The sequence below is a fragment of the Diachasma alloeum genome, unplaced genomic scaffold (genome assembly GCF_001412515.2).
Source record: "Diachasma alloeum isolate Michigan unplaced genomic scaffold, Dall2.0 Dall_scaffold_00518, whole genome shotgun sequence".
Lineage (NCBI taxonomy): Eukaryota > Metazoa > Arthropoda > Insecta > Hymenoptera > Braconidae > Diachasma > Diachasma alloeum.
The window spans coordinates 519581-540583 of NW_021680650.1; the positions used below are offsets into that span (position 1 = coordinate 519581).

The 21003-nt window shown below is 43.3% G+C and overlaps 2 protein-coding genes across 2 annotated transcripts; both read left to right on the forward strand.

The window, feature by feature from the left end:
* Positions 1–17195: 17195 nt before the first annotated feature.
* On the forward strand, positions 17196–18764 carry LOC107042772. The gene is made up of 2 exons (XM_015263956.1): positions 17196–17954; positions 18006–18764. The coding sequence occupies exons 1-2, from the start codon at positions 17196–17198 to the stop codon at positions 18762–18764; spliced, it is 1518 nt and encodes a 505-aa protein (XP_015119442.1).
* A 105-nt stretch (positions 18765–18869) lies between these two features.
* On the forward strand, positions 18870–20285 carry LOC107042773. Its single transcript, XM_015263957.1, has one exon. The coding sequence runs from the start codon at positions 18870–18872 to the stop codon at positions 20283–20285; it is 1416 nt and encodes a 471-aa protein (XP_015119443.1).
* Positions 20286–21003: the final 718 nt, after the last annotated feature.

The window sequence follows — 21003 nt, forward strand, 5'->3', positions numbered from 1 at the left end:
ATTTCAATAAAACTTTCGAATTTTGCAATTTGAAAAGAAGGGAAAATTGGAGAAAAAGTTGGGGAATCTTGGAGTGAGTCAACGTCGAAGTAGAAAACTTTTGAAGTAGATGAACGTTGGAGTTGAGAAAATTTTGAAGTGGGTTCAACTTTGAAGTGGACAAAAATTTTCAAGTGGATTTAACTTTTGGTTGGATAATTGGGAAATTTTGAGTGGGTTGCGTTCAGAATTGAAAAATTTTGAAGTGAGGACATTCTCATTTCTTTTGTTGCAATTCGACCTCTGGAAAGTTGATTTCGCTTTTCAATGAAAGATTACACTATTCATGCAAACGATCCAGTAAGTTCATTCTTGGAATGTTCATCATATCCTTCTTCATTCGTTCCCAATAGCAGGGAAAAATATGAAAATATGAAAATAGATGAATAAATAAAAAAAATTGTGGTTGCTTAATTACAAAAACATAGAAGTTGAAAAGAGTGATTCGTAATTGTTATTCCACGCAAATTATTCCAATGTTTATAATTTACCACTTTTTCAAGACTTCTTCATTTTCAGCACCGATTCTCCGTTCTTATATGTATATACATGTCGATTTCCGACGTGTAAGACTTCTAAATCAAATAGCCCGTGCCTTCCAAAAATCAGTAGAATTTCTGTAACACTCACGCATGCGTATTCCCTCAAGACTTGGAGTCCAAGCGTGATATATGGGTATTGCTCTCTCAATTAGCTGTGAGCGTTCGAGCATATCGCAACGTTTTCATAGTCATCCAAAGTAGTTACTTTCTTTATTCATCTAGATAGTAATCCAAATTTTCATTCTCATGTTTTTTTATTTCAAACGATGCGTGGTCATGTAAGGGACATTCCACGCTATTTCGATCAAGAAAAAATGCATGTTTTTTTTTTCCTGTGATAATTTGACATATTGCGAGAGGCCGGTAGAGAGATCATTTTCTGGAAAAAAAAATGAAAAAAATTTTTTTTTGAAATTTTTATGGCTAGTCAAAATTTTGCCATACTGAAAAACACTTTTTTTTTCAGACCTCGTAACTCAGCAAATATGCATTTTATGGAAAAAATGTAAAAGGTCTTTTTCGTTGAAAGAGGATGAATTTCCATCTAGAAACAAAAAGCGGTAGGAAAAAGTCAATGTTTATGAATATTTTAACAACAAATTTGTTTAAAAAAAAAATATGCTGAAAATCTGAAAAAAATATATGATATAGCACATGTCTTCCTGAGTTTTATGCAATTTTTTGGCGAGGTAACACTCAATAGTTCATGAGCTATGATTTTTTTTATGAACAAAGTCCCATTTTCCTTGAATACCATTGACGTGGTAAATTTGGACATTCATCGAATACACTGTTTATGGGAAGAGTAGAAGAATAGTTGTCTGTTGGGAAGAGGTGAATTATTATACACAATCAATTTGAGTGAGAAAATAATATTTATTATTCAATTTTTATTATAAACTAATTATTTTTGAAAAAAAAATTATGATGTCTTAATGCAAAAATTTGAGAAAAAATCAGGTTACCGAGAATAATCAGTCACACAAGCATGGGATATTTCATTCAATTTCTCTTGTACATTTCTAAATAATTATTAAATTGTTCATTGACTGAGGTGCACTCGCCACCGGGTGTTTCTCNTTATTATTTAATTTTTATTATAAACTAATTATTTTTGGAAAAAAAATTATGATGTCTTAATGCAAAAATTTGAGAAAAAATCAGGTTACCGAGAATAATCAGTCACACAAGCATGGGATATTTCATTCAATTTCTCTTGTACATTTCTAAATAATTATTAAATTGTTCATTGACTGAGGTGCACTCGCCACCGGGTGTTTCTCCCTTCTAGGAAAGTCACTCTCCCAGACCATAGGCAATTTTCCATTAATTCCATCGAGCTTTTTTGTCATTGCTAATTTCTAGAGAACTGAACTCAAAATGTGTTTAGTGGTCGGAGCGTAATGCGGAATTTTCAGAACACTTCTATTGAAAAGGGACTGGCCCTACAGGTGTGATTCACAGAAGGGAGTAATGAGAATGACAAGAATTAAGTGAAGGGGGTGGTCATGGATCTACCAAGAAGGACCGAAGTTCCAGGGGGTCTTCCCGATAATCCCCTCCATCCGTCAAAATTTACAGGAATTATGAATTTTCCATAACTACCAATGAGGAACTCTTGAAATGTTCCTCATTGGCCGATCCTAAGAACGTCAACAGCATCATTAACCAATCATGAAGAATCACGGTTGGTTTCGAAATGAATAAATAGCGATATGTTCGTCTTTGAGAGTTCATTCGTAATCGAGAAGTCGTGAAGAGTTTCACTCTATTAGAGTATCACAGCCTTAGTTATCATGTCTAGCAGGTATTGTTGTAATCCGTTGTCTAAGAGTGGCCATTTGAGAATATCTAATAGGACATTTGCCGTGAATTGTGAATTCCGAGCGCAATTTTCGAACGAAATTGGGGATGGCGAGTATATTTGTCATAGCTGTCACAGCGGTTTGAAGAGGAAGCGAGCAAAAAGTAGTAATCCCGTTGCCAATTGTGATAAGGTATTACAAAAGGAATCAGACGATGAAATTTTGGATGAATTGGAACCAGTGACACGGTGCAGTGATTCCGATCATTCCGATTCAGAGTTTGAGGAAACAAAATCAGAAGGTATCCTTCGTCTCGTGAACGAAACGTTGGATCTCATAGGACATCCCAACAAGCCGAAAGACTGGACTCAACGTACAAGGAAATTCGACATTTGGGCTGCTGCTTCCAAGGCTCTTTATCGGGGTATGCAATGCGAAAATTTGAATGATGATGACCCTTTTGTGGGAGAGATGAAGACCAAACTCTAGACAGCCACGACGCCGGAGGAGAAATTCAACGTCTTAACATATCTACCGAGCTCATGGGGTTGCAGAAAAATTGAGAGAGTATNCATTTTACCTAAGGTAACGATGGGATTGGAATTAATTTTGTGTAATCGATACGTCTCCACGCAACTTGATTCTCATTGGATTTTAATCGCCTCAGTTGTTGTTGAGTTTTTTAAATAAAACTTTTNAGACAGCCACGACGCCGGAGGAGAAATTCAACGTCTTAACATATCTACCGAGCTCATGGGGTTGCAGAAAAATTGAGAGAGTATTCAACGTTACGTATCACGTCGCACATCGAGCTGTTGAACTTCATCAGAAGGATGGGCTTGGTACTCAAGTTCCAAAACAGACACGCAGATCTTCGGTGAGTATCACTATCAAAGACGTTATTCAGAATTTCAATCGAAATGACGAAATTACGTGTAAAGTCAATAAATGGTATAAACACAATTTACTGCACCAATGAAGAGCACATGGCAGAGGAAACTGCCTTGGAATCACGCTTCAAAAATGCAATCACTATCTCTGGAACACGGAAGTTCCATTCTTTTGTTCCAATTCCCAATTCCCACAAAATTAGATGTAGACTTTATTCATTAGATCAGGACTATGAAGATCATTATGTAGAGAAGTAAGTGTCATACAGGAGTCAATTATATTTTGAAATCAAATTTCAGAATCCCGGCAGAAGGAACAACAAGAGAGCACGACGATGAACAACACCCTTAGCTATTTAATGAACTATTTAATTATTTAGAAATGTACAATAGAAATTGAATGAAATATTCCATCCTTGTGTGACTGATTATGCTCTGTAACCTGATTTTTTCTCAAATTTTGGCATTAAGACATAATTTTTTTTCCAAAAATAATTAGTTTATAATAAAAATTAAATAATAATTGTTATTTTCTCACTCAAATTGATTGTGTATAATAATTCACCTCTTCCCAACAGACAACTATTCTTCTACTCTTCCCATAAACAGTGTATTCGATGAATTTTCAAATTTACCACGTCAATGGTATTCAAGAAAAATGGGACTTTGTTCATAAAAAAAATCATAGCTCATGAACTATTGAGTAGTACCTCGCCAAAAAAATTGCATAAAACTCAGGAAGACATGTGCTACATCATATATTTTTTTCAGATTTTTAGCTCCATGTCAGAATATTTTTTTTTATAAACAAATAAATTTGTTATTAAAAAAATTCATAAACATTGACTTTTTCCTACCGTTTTTTTTCTAGATAGAAATTCATCCTTTCCCAACGAAAAAGACCTCTTACATTTTTTCCATAAAATGCATATTTGCTGAGTTACGAGGTCTGAAAAAAAAGTGTTTTTCAGTATGCCAAAATTTTGACTAGCCATCAAAATTTCAAAAAAAAAATTTTTTCATTTTTTTTTCCAGAAAATGATATCTTTACCGGCCCCTCGCAATATGTTCAATTATCATAGAAAAAAAAACATGCATTTTTTCTTGATCGAAATAGCGTGGAATGTCCCGTAACTTAGGAGTGATCAGTGTATGAAGGCGACCGTGTCAGTTTTTTATTAGTTATTCGCATGAAATATCTGTGAAAATGACAAAAATTCCAAGATTCTATTCCGAGAAATGATGTGATTATTATGTTTTTTTCAATCTATGAGTGTTAAAAAAAACTTCGAACCGATGAGTATATGAGGACGATTGGCTCAGCAGTTTCTTAGTTATTTGCATAAAACATGTGAAGGAATGACAGTCTGTTCAAAATTCACCTAGAAAAATTTCTTCATTCGCATTTTACCTAAGGTAACGATGGGATTGGAATTAATTTTGTGTAATCGATACGTCTCCACGCAACTTGATTCTCATTGGATTTTAATCGCCTCAGTTGTTGTTGAGTTTTTTAAATAAAACTTTTGAATTTTGCAATTAAAAAAAAAGGGAAAGTTGGAAAATTTTAGAGTGGGTTAAATTTGAAGTCACAAAATTTTGAAGTTGGTCAACTTTGAAGTTGCAAATTTTTAAGTGGATCAGCTTCGCCGTTGAGAGAATTTTGAAGTGGGTCAAATAAAAAGTGGGTTTAACTCAAACTTGATTGGCATTACCCTAAGGGTAAAGCATGAAATAATTATCCAACTGTTTTCCGAATATTTCTGACAATGATTAGCGTTGCGTATAGCGTGCGCCGCATTCACTGTGGCATGACCCCAGCGTCAACAAAAACAAATGATCGGGAAATTATTCGTTCGACTCGTAATGGGTCACACCCAATTCCACCAACCCCTACTGGTCATACCGCAAAGAGGGAGGGCGCGAAGCGCGCGACCGGGCCTGATTTTTTCGATTTTGAAACCTAGAAGGTGAATCATTCTTCTTCTGCTCTCTACGTTTCAAGACCATGCATTCAGGAACCCAATGACCTGGTCTTCTCTTGACTCTCTGATCGATTCGAATTATTAAAACTGGTCGAACCTAAGTTATTTTCTTCTCCTCTTGCCAGAAGTACTTCTTCCGCTGACACTGTTGAAGTCTGACCTCTCCTGTCCAATACCAACTCTTCATTCACAAAAATTCAGTTAATCTCTCAACTGATTGCTCATGCTTTGGAATTTCATACCAGTACGTACGAGTACCTTCAAAACAAGGGGTCAGACTACTCACAATTTTTGCAATAATTAATTGCTCCGGCTGAGCCATGCGCATGTCCTTCAGTCGTTGACTCAGTGATGCAACATCAGCAACATGATCAGCCATCTTACAACCTTCACTCATGGTATAGGTTAGGAATTGCTCCAATAACACTTGTACTAACTGCAGAAGTTTCTAATAGGCAGAGCTCATGCCCTAGTAACTATGCAGACAGATTCTCAGAAGACTTCAGGAAGCAATGCCTCATCTCAGCCAGCGAGTAAAAAGCAAGGTCAAGGAGATTCATCGAAGCCAGCTCAGGTTCTAGCAGGGACCGTGAAAGGACCTCGGACACCTCAGACATCTCAGACTTCCAACCATCTCATCAGACATCTCAGCCATCTCAACTTTCTCAGCAGAAGCAAGGGCGAAAGACTTACCCTTGTGTCATATATGAAGATGATCATTTTATCGCTCACTGTTCAACTTTCATCAACCTCCCTCTCGCAATCAGAGAGGAGATTGTCGAGAAGAAATTTCTCTGCTGGAGCTGTTTAGGCCAACATTGCCAGCGCTCCTGTCGTTCCACAGGGAAATGCTTCCATTGTAGAGATCCCAAGCACCACTCATTGATCTGTTCTCGCAATACCTCGTCTGCCAAGAATATCGTCAGTTCTCAGAGTGCTCAAGGAGGATCAGCATCGCAGGGATTAACTGCACGACCAATAATACAGTCCACTGGTGAATCCAACGTCAGGCTCCAGAAGCAGCCTATTGGTAATTCTCAGCTGTTTTCTCAGCAGTCTCATCAATGAAATTCAGAAGCCCAGACAGCAATCGCATGTTCGGCTCAGAAAATCTCTCAGACTTCTCGACCTCGGGTTCTACTAGCTACTGGGTGTGCTTATCTCGTCCTGGATAACAGTGCATTCCACCAGGTACGGTTTCTACTGGACCCTGGTTCAGAGCTCTCTCTTATTTCAGAGAGTCTCATGAAGTAGTGGAAGCTTCTCAAGAAGCATTCATCTATCGCAGTTTCCGGAATCGGAGGAGTGCAGTCTGGGTAAACATTAGGAGAAGTTCGCGTTATAATTCATTCCACTCATTCGTCTTTTCGATTGACGTTCTCAGCTGTCGTCTTGAATAATCTCACATCATCTCTAGTGTCGTTCTCTACAGAGCATCTCAGTTGGTCGCACATCACAGGTCTTCAGCTAGCCGATCCAGAGGTCGACATGCCTAGACCTATCGATATTCTTTGTAACGAGATTTTCTCGTTACGGGTTGAAATCCCCTTAAAAAGAAAAGTGAACTCTCAAAATTGTTGAAGAGAGATAAGTAGTGACACCTAGAAGCGGCTGAAGAAAGCCGGGACTAGGTGAGATAAACCACAAACCAATGAAAGACCTAAGGCATAGCGGTTATGGGTGAAACCGCGACCCCTGGACGTCTGGAGGGCGTACTAGACTATCGCCGTATTAGAATTCGCCCAGCATGTGCTAGGGGAAATGGGGCCGACGTACAGGCCGTCCAACTGGGTGATTCTATAGGCTATGTCGGAGTAGGCTAGGGACCAACGGCCAGGTGAAAGGACTGGTACCTCCGTGATCCCGTCGGGTTGATTGGTAGGGATAGGGTAACAGAATGACCTATCGTCGCCGAGATATCCAGACTAGGAGGCAAGGCCCTAGTAAGATTCCGAGTGAGTCGCCCGCGAGCGCTTGAACCGAGAGGTTGAAATAATCTCTCGGTGTGCTGGAAGTGGTGGATGGCTGGAGAAGCCATGGTAAGGAGTTTGCTCAACGTAGCCTGGTGCATAACTGTGGCGGCGAATATAGGGGGATGCCCCTGCATCCCCCGCGCGTAAATCTGAGTTATTTCGGAACGCGAGGTGACGACTTCGTCGTGTTCGGCGTCATCTAGTCTCGGCGGAACGATTCGAGGCGTATGGGCTCGTGGGCCTGGAGACGAGAAATCCTCCTGTCGGTCCGACCATACGCCGATGGTCTAGTACTACCCGGAGGCAGTGACGCGCGATGACCAAAGCGGTAACTGGTGATGGAGAGAGTGGGTGGTCGTAGCGTGGTTAACGTAGTTCCACCCTGGTCAGATCAGCCTCTCCACGTCTCAGGCTCTGAGGAGTCCCGGCTGAATCGCAAATAGCTCGGAAACTCTCCCGAGTAGAAATACTTGGAGAGAGGAAGCATGCCGGAGGAGTCGAGAGACCCTCCGGAGGAAAGATGAATCCCATTCAGTAGGGAACTTGTGCCGCGAGGCATAATTCACGGCTTGCAAAGGCCGTGGAATGTGACGGTAATACTCCTGGTGGACCTCGCCCACTCTACCGTATCACGCTGATGTTAGCTGGGCAACCCATTGTCCAGCCAAAAAGTCCTCTGAGTGGACGAGTTTGCCTCAGAGGCCGGTTTTCGTCGAACCTCCCGTGAAGGTTCGGCTGGCGCCCGACTATTGAGCGATAGAGACGGCTAAAAAGTAGTTTGGATTTTTCCTGGGTGAACAACCCGGGAAAATATCCTTACATCTTTTGGGGGCGGATATTTATGGTGATCCGCATACTCCAATCGCTCAGAAGAAGGATTCGGTTGGGTTGTCTTAGGTCCAATCAATCCTACCGGTCAGCCTCTAACGTTTTCGGCGCATCTCACTATATCGAACGGTGATCTTCATGATCTTGTCTCTAAGTTCTGGTACCTGGAAGAAGTTCCAGTCTCACCACAGGCGGCACTCACCCCTGACGAAGAAGAATGTGTAAGGCATTTCCGAGAGACTTATACCAGGGAATCGTCAGTTCAGTATGTCGTTCGTCTGCCTTTTCGAGTTTCCAATTTTGTTGGGGGAATCTCGTCGGACAGCTCAGGCCTGTCTTTATCGACTTTTCAAGAAGTACTCTACTGGGAAGCAAGCTGATGAAGAGTTTTCTCAATCGTTACACGGAGTTTTTCGACGAGTGCGAGTTATTGGGGCAGATGGTGCGTGCTCCTGTTTCTGAACCGAGGTTTGTGGATGATCTCGGCCTGGAACTCGGCTGTCAGTTTGATGGGATGGCCTTGGCACCTGGACGTACGGCGAAAGGAGGGTTGAGGGTCTCTGATGGAGGACAGCCGATCGAGTGTCCAATGAGTCACTGCGCTTATACTCATCAGAATTCTCATCATTTTTATTTTAGTCATCATAGAATTCTTAGAGAGAGTAGGGAGACTACCAAACTACGTGTTGTTTTCAGCGGTTCAGCGAAAACAAGCTCTAGAAAATCTCTGAATGACATTACACATACATGACTGGCCTCTACAGCAGATTCATTGAAGGATCTCGGAAGGTAGCATTGTTAACTATCAGCTCACGACAGTAACGTACAGTGCCAGATCAGCGCCGTTTCGCGCAGTTCGAGTTCTCGACCAGCTCGTGGAAGACGAAGCTCGACGTTTTCCTCTAGCAGTGCAGCCACTCATCAAGGATCCGTAAGTGGTGGTGCTGATACTGCGGAGGAAGTAGATGTGAGAGGCCAGTTCCAGATCGACGTTTTGGCAAGGGTCATAAGTGTCTGTTAGTCAGGTCCCCCACGAGTGGGTGGATATTAATTCATTAATTAATCAATTCGCGGGATAAATTCGGAGGATAAATTCGCGGGATTAATTCGCAGAATTAATTCGCGGATTTTTGAGCGCAACGCTGTAGCAAGGGTCTATTTACGAGGCGTACCCCGCAAGTGGGTCGTAATTTTATCAGTTAATACGCGGGTCAATTCGCGGATTCTCGAGCTTGAGGGTCTGGGAAGGCTCTGTTCATGAGTCCCAATCAATTAATTAATCAGTCAATTTGCGGATTAATTCGCGGGTTTGATTCACGGCTTCTTTACTTCAACTACCTGAGAAGAGTCCCAAAGGATTGCGTGGCGGAGGGGGAGGGAGGGCGTTAAAAGTTGAAAGCCATAAATCAACAAATGACACTTTCTGTACAATTCCATTCAAAGTCCTGGAATTCCATGTGAAATAGAACATATACATGAGCACACAAACCTTCAAAAAATGCTTTTCAGAAGTGGGGGGACAATTTAGTAGTATGCGGATTAATCCCGACCCCCACCCCTGTAGGAATTGAGGTTGTTGAGGGATGTAACAATTCACTAACAAATGTAATTCAGAATATAAATTACAGTTTAATCAAGACGTTTAGAATATATATACAAAAGAGAAAGAATAATCAAAGTGATCTGATCGGAGGTCAGTGTTAGACTCTACTGACTATCTTAAACCGCGTAAGACGGGAATTTGGATACGCATGACAATAGGTGCGAGCGAGAGGTATTTTATACTTGGCGCGTGACAGAGCGCGATGATGTCACCGATGTCCAGTCGTCTCTCAGCGTTGTCGTATCCGTGCATGTGTTACGCGTTGGTGTTTGTGTAGTGAGGCGCTACACCCCCCCCCCCATATAGGAATTGAGGTTGTTGGGGGATGTAACAATTCACTAACAAATGTAATTAGTATTTAAATTACAGTTTAATCAAGACGTTTAGAATATATATACTGTGACGTAATTTTCTGAGGTTCACGGAACCCTCAATCCACTACGTAGCCCTTCGACGTACGACCACCCTGAAACAGCAAATAAGTCGAGCGCCAGGTCGTTATTACCAGAACGACCACTGGAATGAAACGAATAACCAAAAACAAAATTTCCGAAATAATCCCAAGCTTCGAAACGGTCTCCTGCTAGCTCCAACCGAAGAACGGCGTGAAGGTCACTGGTGAAGCTTAGGTTAAAGTATGACTAGGTCCTGACTAAATAAATAAAATTAACTCAAGATTGCGGGGGAAAAATCACAATATTTAATACGACTTAGATGACTCGATACAAATAAAATAACTCAATTTCTCTGGAAAACCCCCTTTGGTTGTTTCGATCGATCAACGATCATGAGGCTTCAATAGTACTGATTCTACACTTGTCCAAGGAATAAAAGATTCTGATAGGAAAATAGAGAAGTAGTCAATTTAGTCAAAAGAGATAGTCAAGAATAACCAAAGTCAAAGAGAGAAAAAAAAAAACCAGAATCAAAATATCGTCCACACTAATCATGTAGATTGAACAACACTGAACGATCGAAACCCAAGAATTCATCTACGTGACAAGTAACACTGGCTGTCTGACACAAATACGAAAACTCGAGACAATGGGCCAGCGAAACGAAGCAAGGTCACGAGACACAAAAGACCTACGTTCAATGTCCTTCACTGAATATTCACCGACAGAGAGAGCGTTCATCTAACACGGATTAATTTAGACGCAACACTAACTCATTTTTAACAACCAAAATATTCATAAAATAATAGTTACTCGCAACATGAAACCCGAGAGCCCGAGACTCTACGAAATGAATCAATGTCGCGAGACAACCGAAATCGAATGATCAAACACAATGATTCCAATTACGCACGAGAGAGAGACGAAAAGACCCACTAATTAAGTACTGATCAGAGTGACTAGGACTCTATCCGGCAATTATCTCGAAACTCTAGAAGTCCTACGGGACTAAGATGCACGGAACATCTATTCAAAATTCTAAAATTGGCCAGAGTCCTACTCACGACAAATTTACACAGATGCGTCATACGGAGTCGTAGCCATCACGCTCACCCAGCAGTCCACCTCGATGCCTCCGGAAAACTTCTCAAAAACTCCTCAATTCCGAGTCCTCGGGACCTTCTTCCAGACGAATCCACTCAAGGCTTCCTCCATAGGTCTTATTCTCCTTGGATATCGCCTTTAGACTCCCCAAAACTCCAAAACTAACGCAATTAACTTTACAAAGAGCAAACACAACGTGTGTTAGAACCACCAAACGGGAAGTGAGGTTCGTTTTCCCAGCGACACCACGCTGGACTGTGAAAACGCGGTAACGACGCTCATTGGCTGCTCGTTCCGTTCACTCCTCCAATCAGTTTCCGGACAACTAGACTCTGTCGCTCACATGGCCGAACCAAGTCCGTCGGCGCATGCGCAGTGACTTCTCTAGATGTTATTTAATTAAAACCATTTATCCCAGAGTATCAATTAACTCTAAATGTCCTCTGACCTCCTTTCAAATCAATCTCCTGACCATTTTGTCACCAAAGGACCATTTCACTCGACCTCCTTCTGATCTCGGTGAAATACTTCACTTCCCCTTCCACATTGAACCAGCCGGGCTCCTACGTCACGTTTCCCCTAGAGTTGCCCGAGAGCTGGCGACCTCTGGCAATCCGAAGACCCATGAAGCTCTCATCACGAACTCGAAGTGTCCCGAAGTCCCTCGACGATTCCCAGAGAAATTGCCACCTCAGTCCCACGATGTCGGCGCCAGATTCGATTCAAACAATCCGGAAGACGATACAAAACAAAAGAATTAACAAAATTTACTTAATCTCTCTCGTGACTCCCGCTGTCGGTTGGTGACTTCCCGTCTGGTGATTTTTAAATTCGAAACCCACACGCGAAACGGTCGAATAACACACAATGCTATTTGTGACGGAAAATAACACGTTAATTAACTCCCTACGCGAACCAACTCAATTTGAACACAAGTGAAGTTTCTTACGCGCGAAAACCCACGTGTAACGGGAATGGACACGCTCTAACAATTCAAGGTGATTAATTATCCCCTCCGGAGGGGTTTTTCTCCGATAGATTCTCATGAAAGATCTTTAAAAAAAAAACATAATAAGCCGATGCACAGTGTGATCGGAGCCGGGTTTGAGCCGGAAATAACCCCAAAAAGGGGAGAAATCCCCTCGAATAACCCACCAAAAATCACGAAAACAACCCAATCATGAGTGAAAAGGGGGAAAATTTGCACCTCACAATTTGGATTAAGCATCACAATCACCGTTTTAACGGAATAAAATGCGACGTACGGGGCTGAAGACCCCGTAGTCGAATAACTAAAAGCCGAAATGAATTCGGAAAAATAAATAAACCGAACTAAAAACTAACTTTGGGTTTCTTACCCCTCTTTGGGGTGTTCTTCGCCATCATGTAGATACAATAATCCAAATGTAGGTACCATAATCCTAGGATAGGCACTGTACTGGCACTAGTTCCGGTGAGGTCGAGGGCCAACGCCGAACTCACGAGCATCTCGAGATACTTCAGAGCGCGGAATTCACCGCTCAATCACCCGAATTTTGATTGGTGCAGATACGCCCCTCGAAGGTGCGAATCTAACGACAATTAATCGCGACTAAAAGAACCGGATGACTCTATAATTTTGGTCCTCCTTCACGATAATTTTTCTGGGCCCTCAAAGACTCGTAATTACTAATCTTTACTAATAAACGGAACCGATAACTCTAGCAGAAAATAAGCCACTCGGAAGTGGATAAGGGACTCTCACTCTCTCGCTCTAGGATTCTTACTCACGGATTTTAATTCAACGCCGTACGAGTCTCGCTGTTTCCAGATCGTTTTTAGTGTTCCTAACGAACATCCCCACATGATCATTACCATCTCCATTGGTTCATCATTCTGCTGCTGCTGCTCTCTCCTATGAGCCATGTAGCGAGATGTACGATTCTCACAATCTTCAACCAGCAGGAACTCCCACATTAGACTGTCAGCCACAACGGTGACCCACAGTATGGTGGGAGGATCCAAATCCACCCGAGCGGCACATATAGGAAAATGTTGAAGAATTACCTCCTCATTGAGGTGAAGTTCCATTGTCTTCGTCAATTCCTCACCAAGGTATTCAGGCTGATAATGCCTCGTCCAAGCCGAAGGAGGACGAATCACGTATTGATGCACTTGAGAATTCATTTTCGATCGGATACTCTTCAAAAACTATGGAATACTTGGAGGAACTGCCTTTCTTCACGAAGAACTTGTGAGAGTGTTGTGAATTAAGAAAAACAGGCAAACTGTATTTATAAGAAAGGAAGAGCAACTCCCACCCCAACAATTTTTCTGGATTTTGCACTAGGTACATGGAAAAATGGATAAAACAGGTCACTTACTGATGGAGCAAGAGAGAAAAACCATCGTCCACCAATGATATGGCTGAAATCTTTCTTATACCCCAGCCGGATGCTTAATTACTTTATTGTAGAACAAAATCTATTCGAACATTATTGGTTTATTGCGAATGGCACCACTCCGAGGTAGTAGACACCTCGAAAATACCTCCTTCCATGAAGAAAAGTTCCCCACATAACTCCAATACCCGAATCATAAAATTTAAAGGTCTATTAGTTGAAAAATTACACGAGATTAACGAATATGTCGAGACCTCCAAGGTCAATCTCTCTCAAAGATCATAAAAAAATTCTGTGCACAACCCCATTATCCGATTCATAAAATGTGAAAGATTCATTAGTTTAATAATTATACGTGTTGCTGGATGTCTGGTCGGTTTGACTGGATTCGCTCGTCAATTCGTACTCTATGCGACATCTAGAAACTAATTTGCATATCTTAGATAAAACTTTCTTGTCGACATCAGTTCGCGTTTTCTTTCGTTTTATACTTGTCGCGAGTCAGTTATGTTCTGTAGTACGTTGAAGTAGCCTCGTTGGTGGTATGAATAAGTTTACAGTCCATTTATGAACATTATTATTGGTGTGATACTATTTCAGCTTGAGAGCTGTTAAGACGATTCAGTCTTCTGACGTTTTTGTAAATAGTAGCCTAGGAGTTTGACTTTTGTGAATAAACCACGAGGTGAAAACTGTGGTGTGTGTTTTCTATTGTCTGCAACCCCTATCCGGTATCTGCACCTATTCTGAACACGAACATTTTGGTCCTTCGAGCCGGATAGGGGAGACACTGCTGAAGTTGACTAACTCATTGTGGCTGTGGAAATTTGAAGACAGTTCGTGATTCGAAGAGTGGCTTTGGTTGGAGGTTCTCGACCTGTGCTAGGGACAGTGGTTGAAACGTCGAGAAGTCGACGTGATTACGTGGTGGTTGGGTTTGGCGTCTGTGGGCGCTTTGATTTGTTTGTCGTGCTGAGGTGGGCTCGGATCCATAACGGATCTGGAGATCATCGTGCTAGAATTTTTTCATCACCGTTGCTGGGGAGGGAGCTACGAAGCAACGGAAGAATCGACGCTGGAATCTTGCATCGGTTTTAGCGGGAAGTGTTCAGCCATTTTGTGACGGAAACAGACGCTGCGAGAATTTGGAGCTGCTGTTCCAGTGGGTCGAGCACTTAGCTCGGTGGCTTACCGGCGGAGGTATTTCCGTGGTCAGAGGTCGGTAAGCGAGATTTTTCCATTGTTACCATCAGTGATTAGATGTGTTATCATTAGTCCACGAGATGTTCCACGATCGATAAAAGAAATCGTTACCGTTGAGGAATGGTGGATATTGTTATCGCAATAGTTAATTTCTCTCTTTCTATTTATTGACCATGGCAACTTTTAATTCACTGATTGATGAGCAGGCTGAACTTGCGGAGGGGATTGAAAGAACTTATGCTGCATTACTGAAAACGGAGGTTACCTCTGCTAGATTGGACACTCGAGTGAGGGTACTGAATTCGAAGTGGACCAAGTATCAAGATAACCACGCCACGCTTTGGAGACTGAAGTATAATTGAAAGTCTGATATTCGTACGGCGCTTGAGAATACTGGATATTTCAACGAGAAGCAGTACGAGGCTTGCGAGGAGACCTATCTATTGGCGCTGGAGCAAATGCAGGCGCAGAAGGAACAGTTGGAGGCTACTCGTGGAAATGTGCATAAGTCAGTTGCTGCTACGGCGATGCCAAACGAGGTGCTCGCGAGTCTGAAGTTCCCGAAGTGGGAAATCCCTGACTTCGATGGTGATCCTGCAAATTGGATGAATTTTCGGGATCTATATCTCACATTGATGGCTAAAAATCCTCGACTGCCATCGGTCCAGAGGCTTTACCTACTCAAAAGTCATCTCAAGAGAGATGCTGCGAAAAGGGTTCAGAATATCACTATCTCACAAGGGGAAAGTTATCAGTGAGTGTAGGATAGCCTCATGGAATATTACGACAATAAAAGAACATTAGTCAATAATGCTTTGTCGTTGCTCTTCAATGCTCCTGCAGTGGTAGCGGACTCGGTTAAGTCGCTTGATTGGTTGTATATAGACATTACTCAAGCTCTAACGGCGTTCGAGGTTCTCAAGAGGCCAGTTTCTGAGTGGGATGATCTTCTCGTGTATATAGTGGTGAAGAAGCTCGATAAAGCTTCACTGGTGGAGTGGGAGAGGACTCTTGGACCTTCACCTGAGCCACCTACGTGGAAGGTACTTAATCAGTTCATGATTTTAAGGATCAGGTTGCTGCAATCTTTTCAATCCGACTACGCAGGAGGTTCTTTGGGTGCTGCACCGAGTTCAGCGACGAGTGGTGCGACAAAGAATTCTTCGGGCTCCTCGAAGGGCAGCGCGAAGGTTCATCAAGTGCACTCGCAGAGCTCAGGACAGATGTGCGCTTTTCAAGAGAGGTCATGGTCTGGCTTCCTGCTCGAGGTATCTGGAATTATCCATAAGTCAGAGAGTGGACAGATTGAGAAGATTGAAGCTTTGTTTCAAATGTCTCGGTCAGCATCAAAGGGATAAATGTCCATCGTCAGAACGCTGTCAGATCAGTTCTGCGCAACATCATATCACTATTCATTTCAAGAAGTCAAGGCATAATGAAGGATTTGAAGATTCAGTTCCGAATCCAAAACAGTCGATGCGAGCTGGTCTTTCAGGTCAGGCTCAGCACTTCTTCCCAAGTGGGGGGCTTCAGCACCAGGTACAGGTCCTGCTACGCATACGGTGACTCAGGATAAGTCCACAGTAGTGGCTTCAGGGGTGTCTTCAGCTCTTCCAGCAACGGCACTGGTAAAAGTGAAGTCGAGGACTGCGGAACTCGTGGAAGGGCGGGTGCTGATAGATCCAGGCTCGCAAGTAACTTTGGTGTCCGAGAGGTTCGCTCAGGAGGTACGTCTTCCTCGGAAGCATTATTCTGTGACTGTCTCAGGAGTATGAGGGGCGAATGCTTTTTCTGCCAAGGGGATAATCAGCGTAGAAATCTTCTCTCGCTGGGATCAGCGAGTGTGCGAAGCAGAAACTATTGTTCTCTCTCGTCTCACTGAGTATGGTCCGACTGCTGAGTCTTATGGGTAATGGTCGGTTATTGATGAACTTCAACTGGCAGATTCTGAGTACTGCAGTCGCAGAGAGATTGATATGATACTCGGGGTTGATGTTTATACGCAGATCATCCAGGCTGGGCTGAGAAGAGAATCTCTGAAACAGCCGATTGCTCAAGAAACTTCTCTTGGGTGGATTCTGTCAGGGAAAGTTTGGTCTGAGGATGTAACGGATCAGGAGACTTCGGCTTTCCACATCTCTATCGATCGTGAGCTGAATGACCTCGTGAGGAAGTTTTAGGCGCAGCAAGAGGAATTCGCTGACGATGGAGCTGAAATGAGCTCTGGGGATGAGCAATGTGAGAATTACTTCAGAGCTTCTTTCTCGAAGGACCAGAGTGGTCGATGCATAGTGCGGATGCCATTCAAGTCATCCCCATCTCAATTAGGGGATTCTTACTGCTTAGCAAAGAAGATTTTGAACCGGCTGAGTGCTCGTTTTTCTGAGAATTCCGAGCTTTTTGAGAAGTAAAGTGGTTTCTTGAATGAGTACGAGAAGCTAAGATACATGACTCGAGTGACTCCAAGGTGGAACTATTCCGAGATTCTCTATTATCTGCCGCATCATCCGGTAATTAGGGAGAGCAGCCTGACAACAACGCTGAGAGTCGTATTTAACGGTTCAGCCAAGACGACGTCTAAGCTTTCTTTGCACGATCTGCTCCATGAGGGACCCAAGTTACAGTCTGAGATTTTTGGTGTCATCACTCGGTGGAGGAGGCATCGATACGTGTACTCAGACGATGTCACTAAAAGTTTCAGACAAATTTTGGTGTATCCGGAGGATCCAGATCTCCAGAGGATTCTTTGGAAGAATAGCTCAGAGGAGATCATCGAGTACCAGCTAAATACGGTAACCTATGGGACCAGATCTGCAACTTATCTGGCCAGCAGGACTTTTAGGCAGCTGGCAGAGGATGAGGGAGATCGGTTTCCGGAGGTCAGGGATGTTATTCTGAATACGACATATATGGATGATGTGTATGGAGACTCGGACACTGAAGAAGGTTGCAAGGCTCAGGTTAATGACGTGAATAGGGTTTTCGCGTCTGGAGGGATGCTGTTGCAGAAGTGGACTTGCAACAAACCGGAGCTACTCTGTGATATTGCTGGTACGGTGAACGAGTCATCGACGTTGTCGATTGATGATCAGGAGTTGCATAGGACTCTCGGGCTCAGCTGGGACTCTCTTCGTGATGCTTTCTTTTTCTCCTTCAAGGCCTATGAGAATGTAGAACGACTAACTAAACGTATTGTTCTGTCACAGGTAGCGGCGTTATACGATCCACTGGGCTGAGTAGCCCCTTTTGTGGTGAAGGGGAAGCTCTTCGTTCAGGAGCTGTGGAAGGATCAGATGGGCTGGGACGATCAATTGAGTGAGGAGTTTGTTAAACATTGGAGACGTTTTGCTCAAGAGATTGATGATTGGAAGGAAGTTAGAGTACCGAGGCATCTTGGCACTGGTGATTCCACCATTCGTACAGAGCTGCATGGATTTGAAGACGCTTCTGGGGTGGTTTATGGAGTTGTGGTGTATCTGAAGGCTACTGGGTCTGATGGTGAGGTACACATTTCACTAGTATCGTCGAAGTCCAAACTTGCTCCGATACGTGAGGGGAAGAGACAGGGTGGTATCAAAGTCACCATTCAAATGTTGGAGCTGATGGCAGCATCGCTATTGTCTCGTCATGCAGTATCGGTGTGTAAGACATTGGGGATCGAGAGCATAGAGATGAACTTGTGGACAGACTCTTCGGTTGCTTTAACCTGGATCAAGTCTGAGGCTTCGAAATACAAGCAATTTGTGAAGAATCGTTTCGGTGAGATTCGGAAGCTGGTGCCTCGAGCTGTGTGGGGACATGTGCCTAGGGACGAGAATCCTGCAGATCTGGTATTCAGGGGGATATCCGGGAAGAAGCTAGCCTGTTCTCAGTTGTGGTGGACTGGTCCTTCCTGGTTGAGGGAGGGTCAGTCGAGTTGGCCGGAGCAGAGTGTTTCAGTTGCTGAGGACGAGGATTTGGAGAGGAGGAACGTGTCGGCGCATGCTGCTTCTGCGGCGGTGATGGTCGAGGCTTGAGATCTAGTAAAGAGATACAGCTCGTTGAGGAAGCTGATTGTGGTCACAGCCTGGTGTCGTCGGGTGTTTCTGGTTAGGCGAGAGAAAGTGAGTAAAAAATATCAGATGTTTGAGAATTTAGAGTTGCAGCCTAGTGAGTTGGAGGAGGCGAGGGTTTTCTGGGTAAAGGAGACTCAGGCGGAGTATTTCTCAGAGGATCTCAGGAGGCTGAGGGAGTCGAAGAGTGTGGCTCGTGGGAGTCAGTTGTTTCGACTGGTGCCTTTTTTGGATGCTGACGGTGTCATGCGTCTCACTGGGAGGCTGCACAAATCTGCACTTGAGGTTGACTTCAAACATCCTGGGATTTTGTCGTCTGATTCCAGGTTCACGGAGCTGGTGCTGAGGCAGGCACATCATGGTTCGTATCATGGCGGTGTTCAGCTGATGCTTGCTACGCTGAAGAGAAGGTACTGGATCCTTGGAGGCAGAAGAGTTGTTAAGGCTCTTATATATCGCTGTGTCACGTGCGCAAGATTTCGAGGAGTGGCTGCTAAGCAGCTCATGGGGCAGTTGCCACGGAGGAGGATCACGTCAGCACGTCTTTTCTTGCATTGTGGTATTGACTATGCTGGGCCTCTAATGCTGCCGAAATGGAGGGGTCGAGGAGCTAAAACCTACAAGGGTTTTATGGTCGTTTTTGTCTGTTTTACAACATCGGCAGTACACATTGAGCTTGCGACTGATTATAGTACTGAGGCCTTTCTAGCTTGCTTCAAGAGATTCACGGCTAGGAGAGGAATCTGCGAGACAATAACGAGTGACCAGAGCATCAATTTGGTGGGACCCGACAGAGAACTCAGAAGTTTGTTTGATGCTGCTGGAAATCAGGCACAGACAATTGCTCATCCACTGGCTCAGGATGGTACCAAGTGGATTTTTAATCCGCCAGGAGCTCCTCATCATGGAGGAAAGTGGGAAGCAGCACTTAAATCAGCGAAAGTCCATCTGAAGAGGGTAATCGGCGATGCTACGCTAACTTATGAGGAGTTGTTCACCCTGTTGACTCAGGTTGAAGCTATCTTGAATTCAAGACCGTTGTGTGAGTTGGCTGATGATCCAGATGAATTTGCTGTGCTCACTCCTGGGCATTTCATCATTGGTTCTGCCTTGTCCACGGTTCCTGAGCCTTCGCTGTTACATCTTCCTGTTTCGAGATTGTCAAGATATCAGTTGATCCGGCAAATGGTGGGACGATTCTGGGAACTTTGGTGTATTACGTACCTCCAGAAGCTTCAGAGTTTCAGTAAGTGGCAGAAGGACCAACCTAATCTGCAGCTGGGATCATCAGTGCTCATCGTTGACGAGAGGCTTCCACCTACGAAGTGGCCTATGGGGAGAATCACGCAGCTTCACTTGGGGAAGGATGGTCTGTGTCGAGTGGTCACAGTTGAAACCCAAGCTTCTGTCTTTACTCGGCCTGTGACGAAGGTGTGCCCTCTGCCTGTGGAGACAGCTTCAGCTGGAGATGCTGGAGGAGTTTGAGAGGCCGCTGGAGACCAGGAGATTACCTCGAACGAGTCTGAGGGACTTTTGGATCATGGGTGTTGTCTTCGGGCTTTGTATTGGTCTATTTATGTTTTTATTAATTTTTTGGGATTGTTGCAGAGCAGGAATTTTGGGAGAAATGTTGCTGGATATCTGGTCGGTTTGACTGGATTCGCTTGTCGATTCATACTCTATGCGACATCTAGAAACTAATTTGCATATTTTAGATAACACTTTCTTATCGACATCAGTTCCCGTTTTCTTTCGTTTTATACTTGTCGCGAGTCAGTTATGTTCTGTAGTACGTTGAAGTAGCCTCGTTGGTGGTTTGAACAAGTTTACAGTCCATTTATGAACATTATTACTGGTGTGATACTATTTCAGCTTGAAAGCTGTTAAGATTATTCAGTCTCCTGACGTTTTTGTAAATAGTAGCGTAGGAATTTGACTTTTGTGAATAAACCACGAGGTGAAAACTATGTTGTGTGTTTTCTATTGTCTACAATCCCTATCCGGTCTCAGCACCTATTCTGAATACGAACAATACGAAAGTGAGGAATATGTCGAAACCTCCGAGGTCAATCTCTCTCAAAGATCACGAAAAAATTAAAAAAAAAAAAAGATTTAATTACGTTTTTGAATGATGCTCGGAGGATGCTTTGTGTACGCCTTAAAAATGCTTTAAAAAGGGAACGAGGTTCAAAAGTGAATGTGG

What these genes read in the sequence shown, in the direction of transcription:
- LOC107042773 (XM_015263957.1), top strand. Translation starts at nt 18,870, where the DNA reads ATGTTTGAGAATTTAGAGTTGCAGCCTAGTGAGTTGGAGGAGGCGAGG.
- LOC107042772 (XM_015263956.1), top strand. Translation starts at nt 17,196, where the DNA reads ATGACTCGAGTGACTCCAAGGTGGAACTATTCCGAGATTCTCTATTAT. An exon ending in AACGTATTGTTCTGTCACAG is followed by an intron (nt 17,955 to 18,005) that starts GTAGCGGCGTTA and finishes TTTGTGGTGAAG; the next exon opens with GGGAAGCTCTTCGTTCAGGA.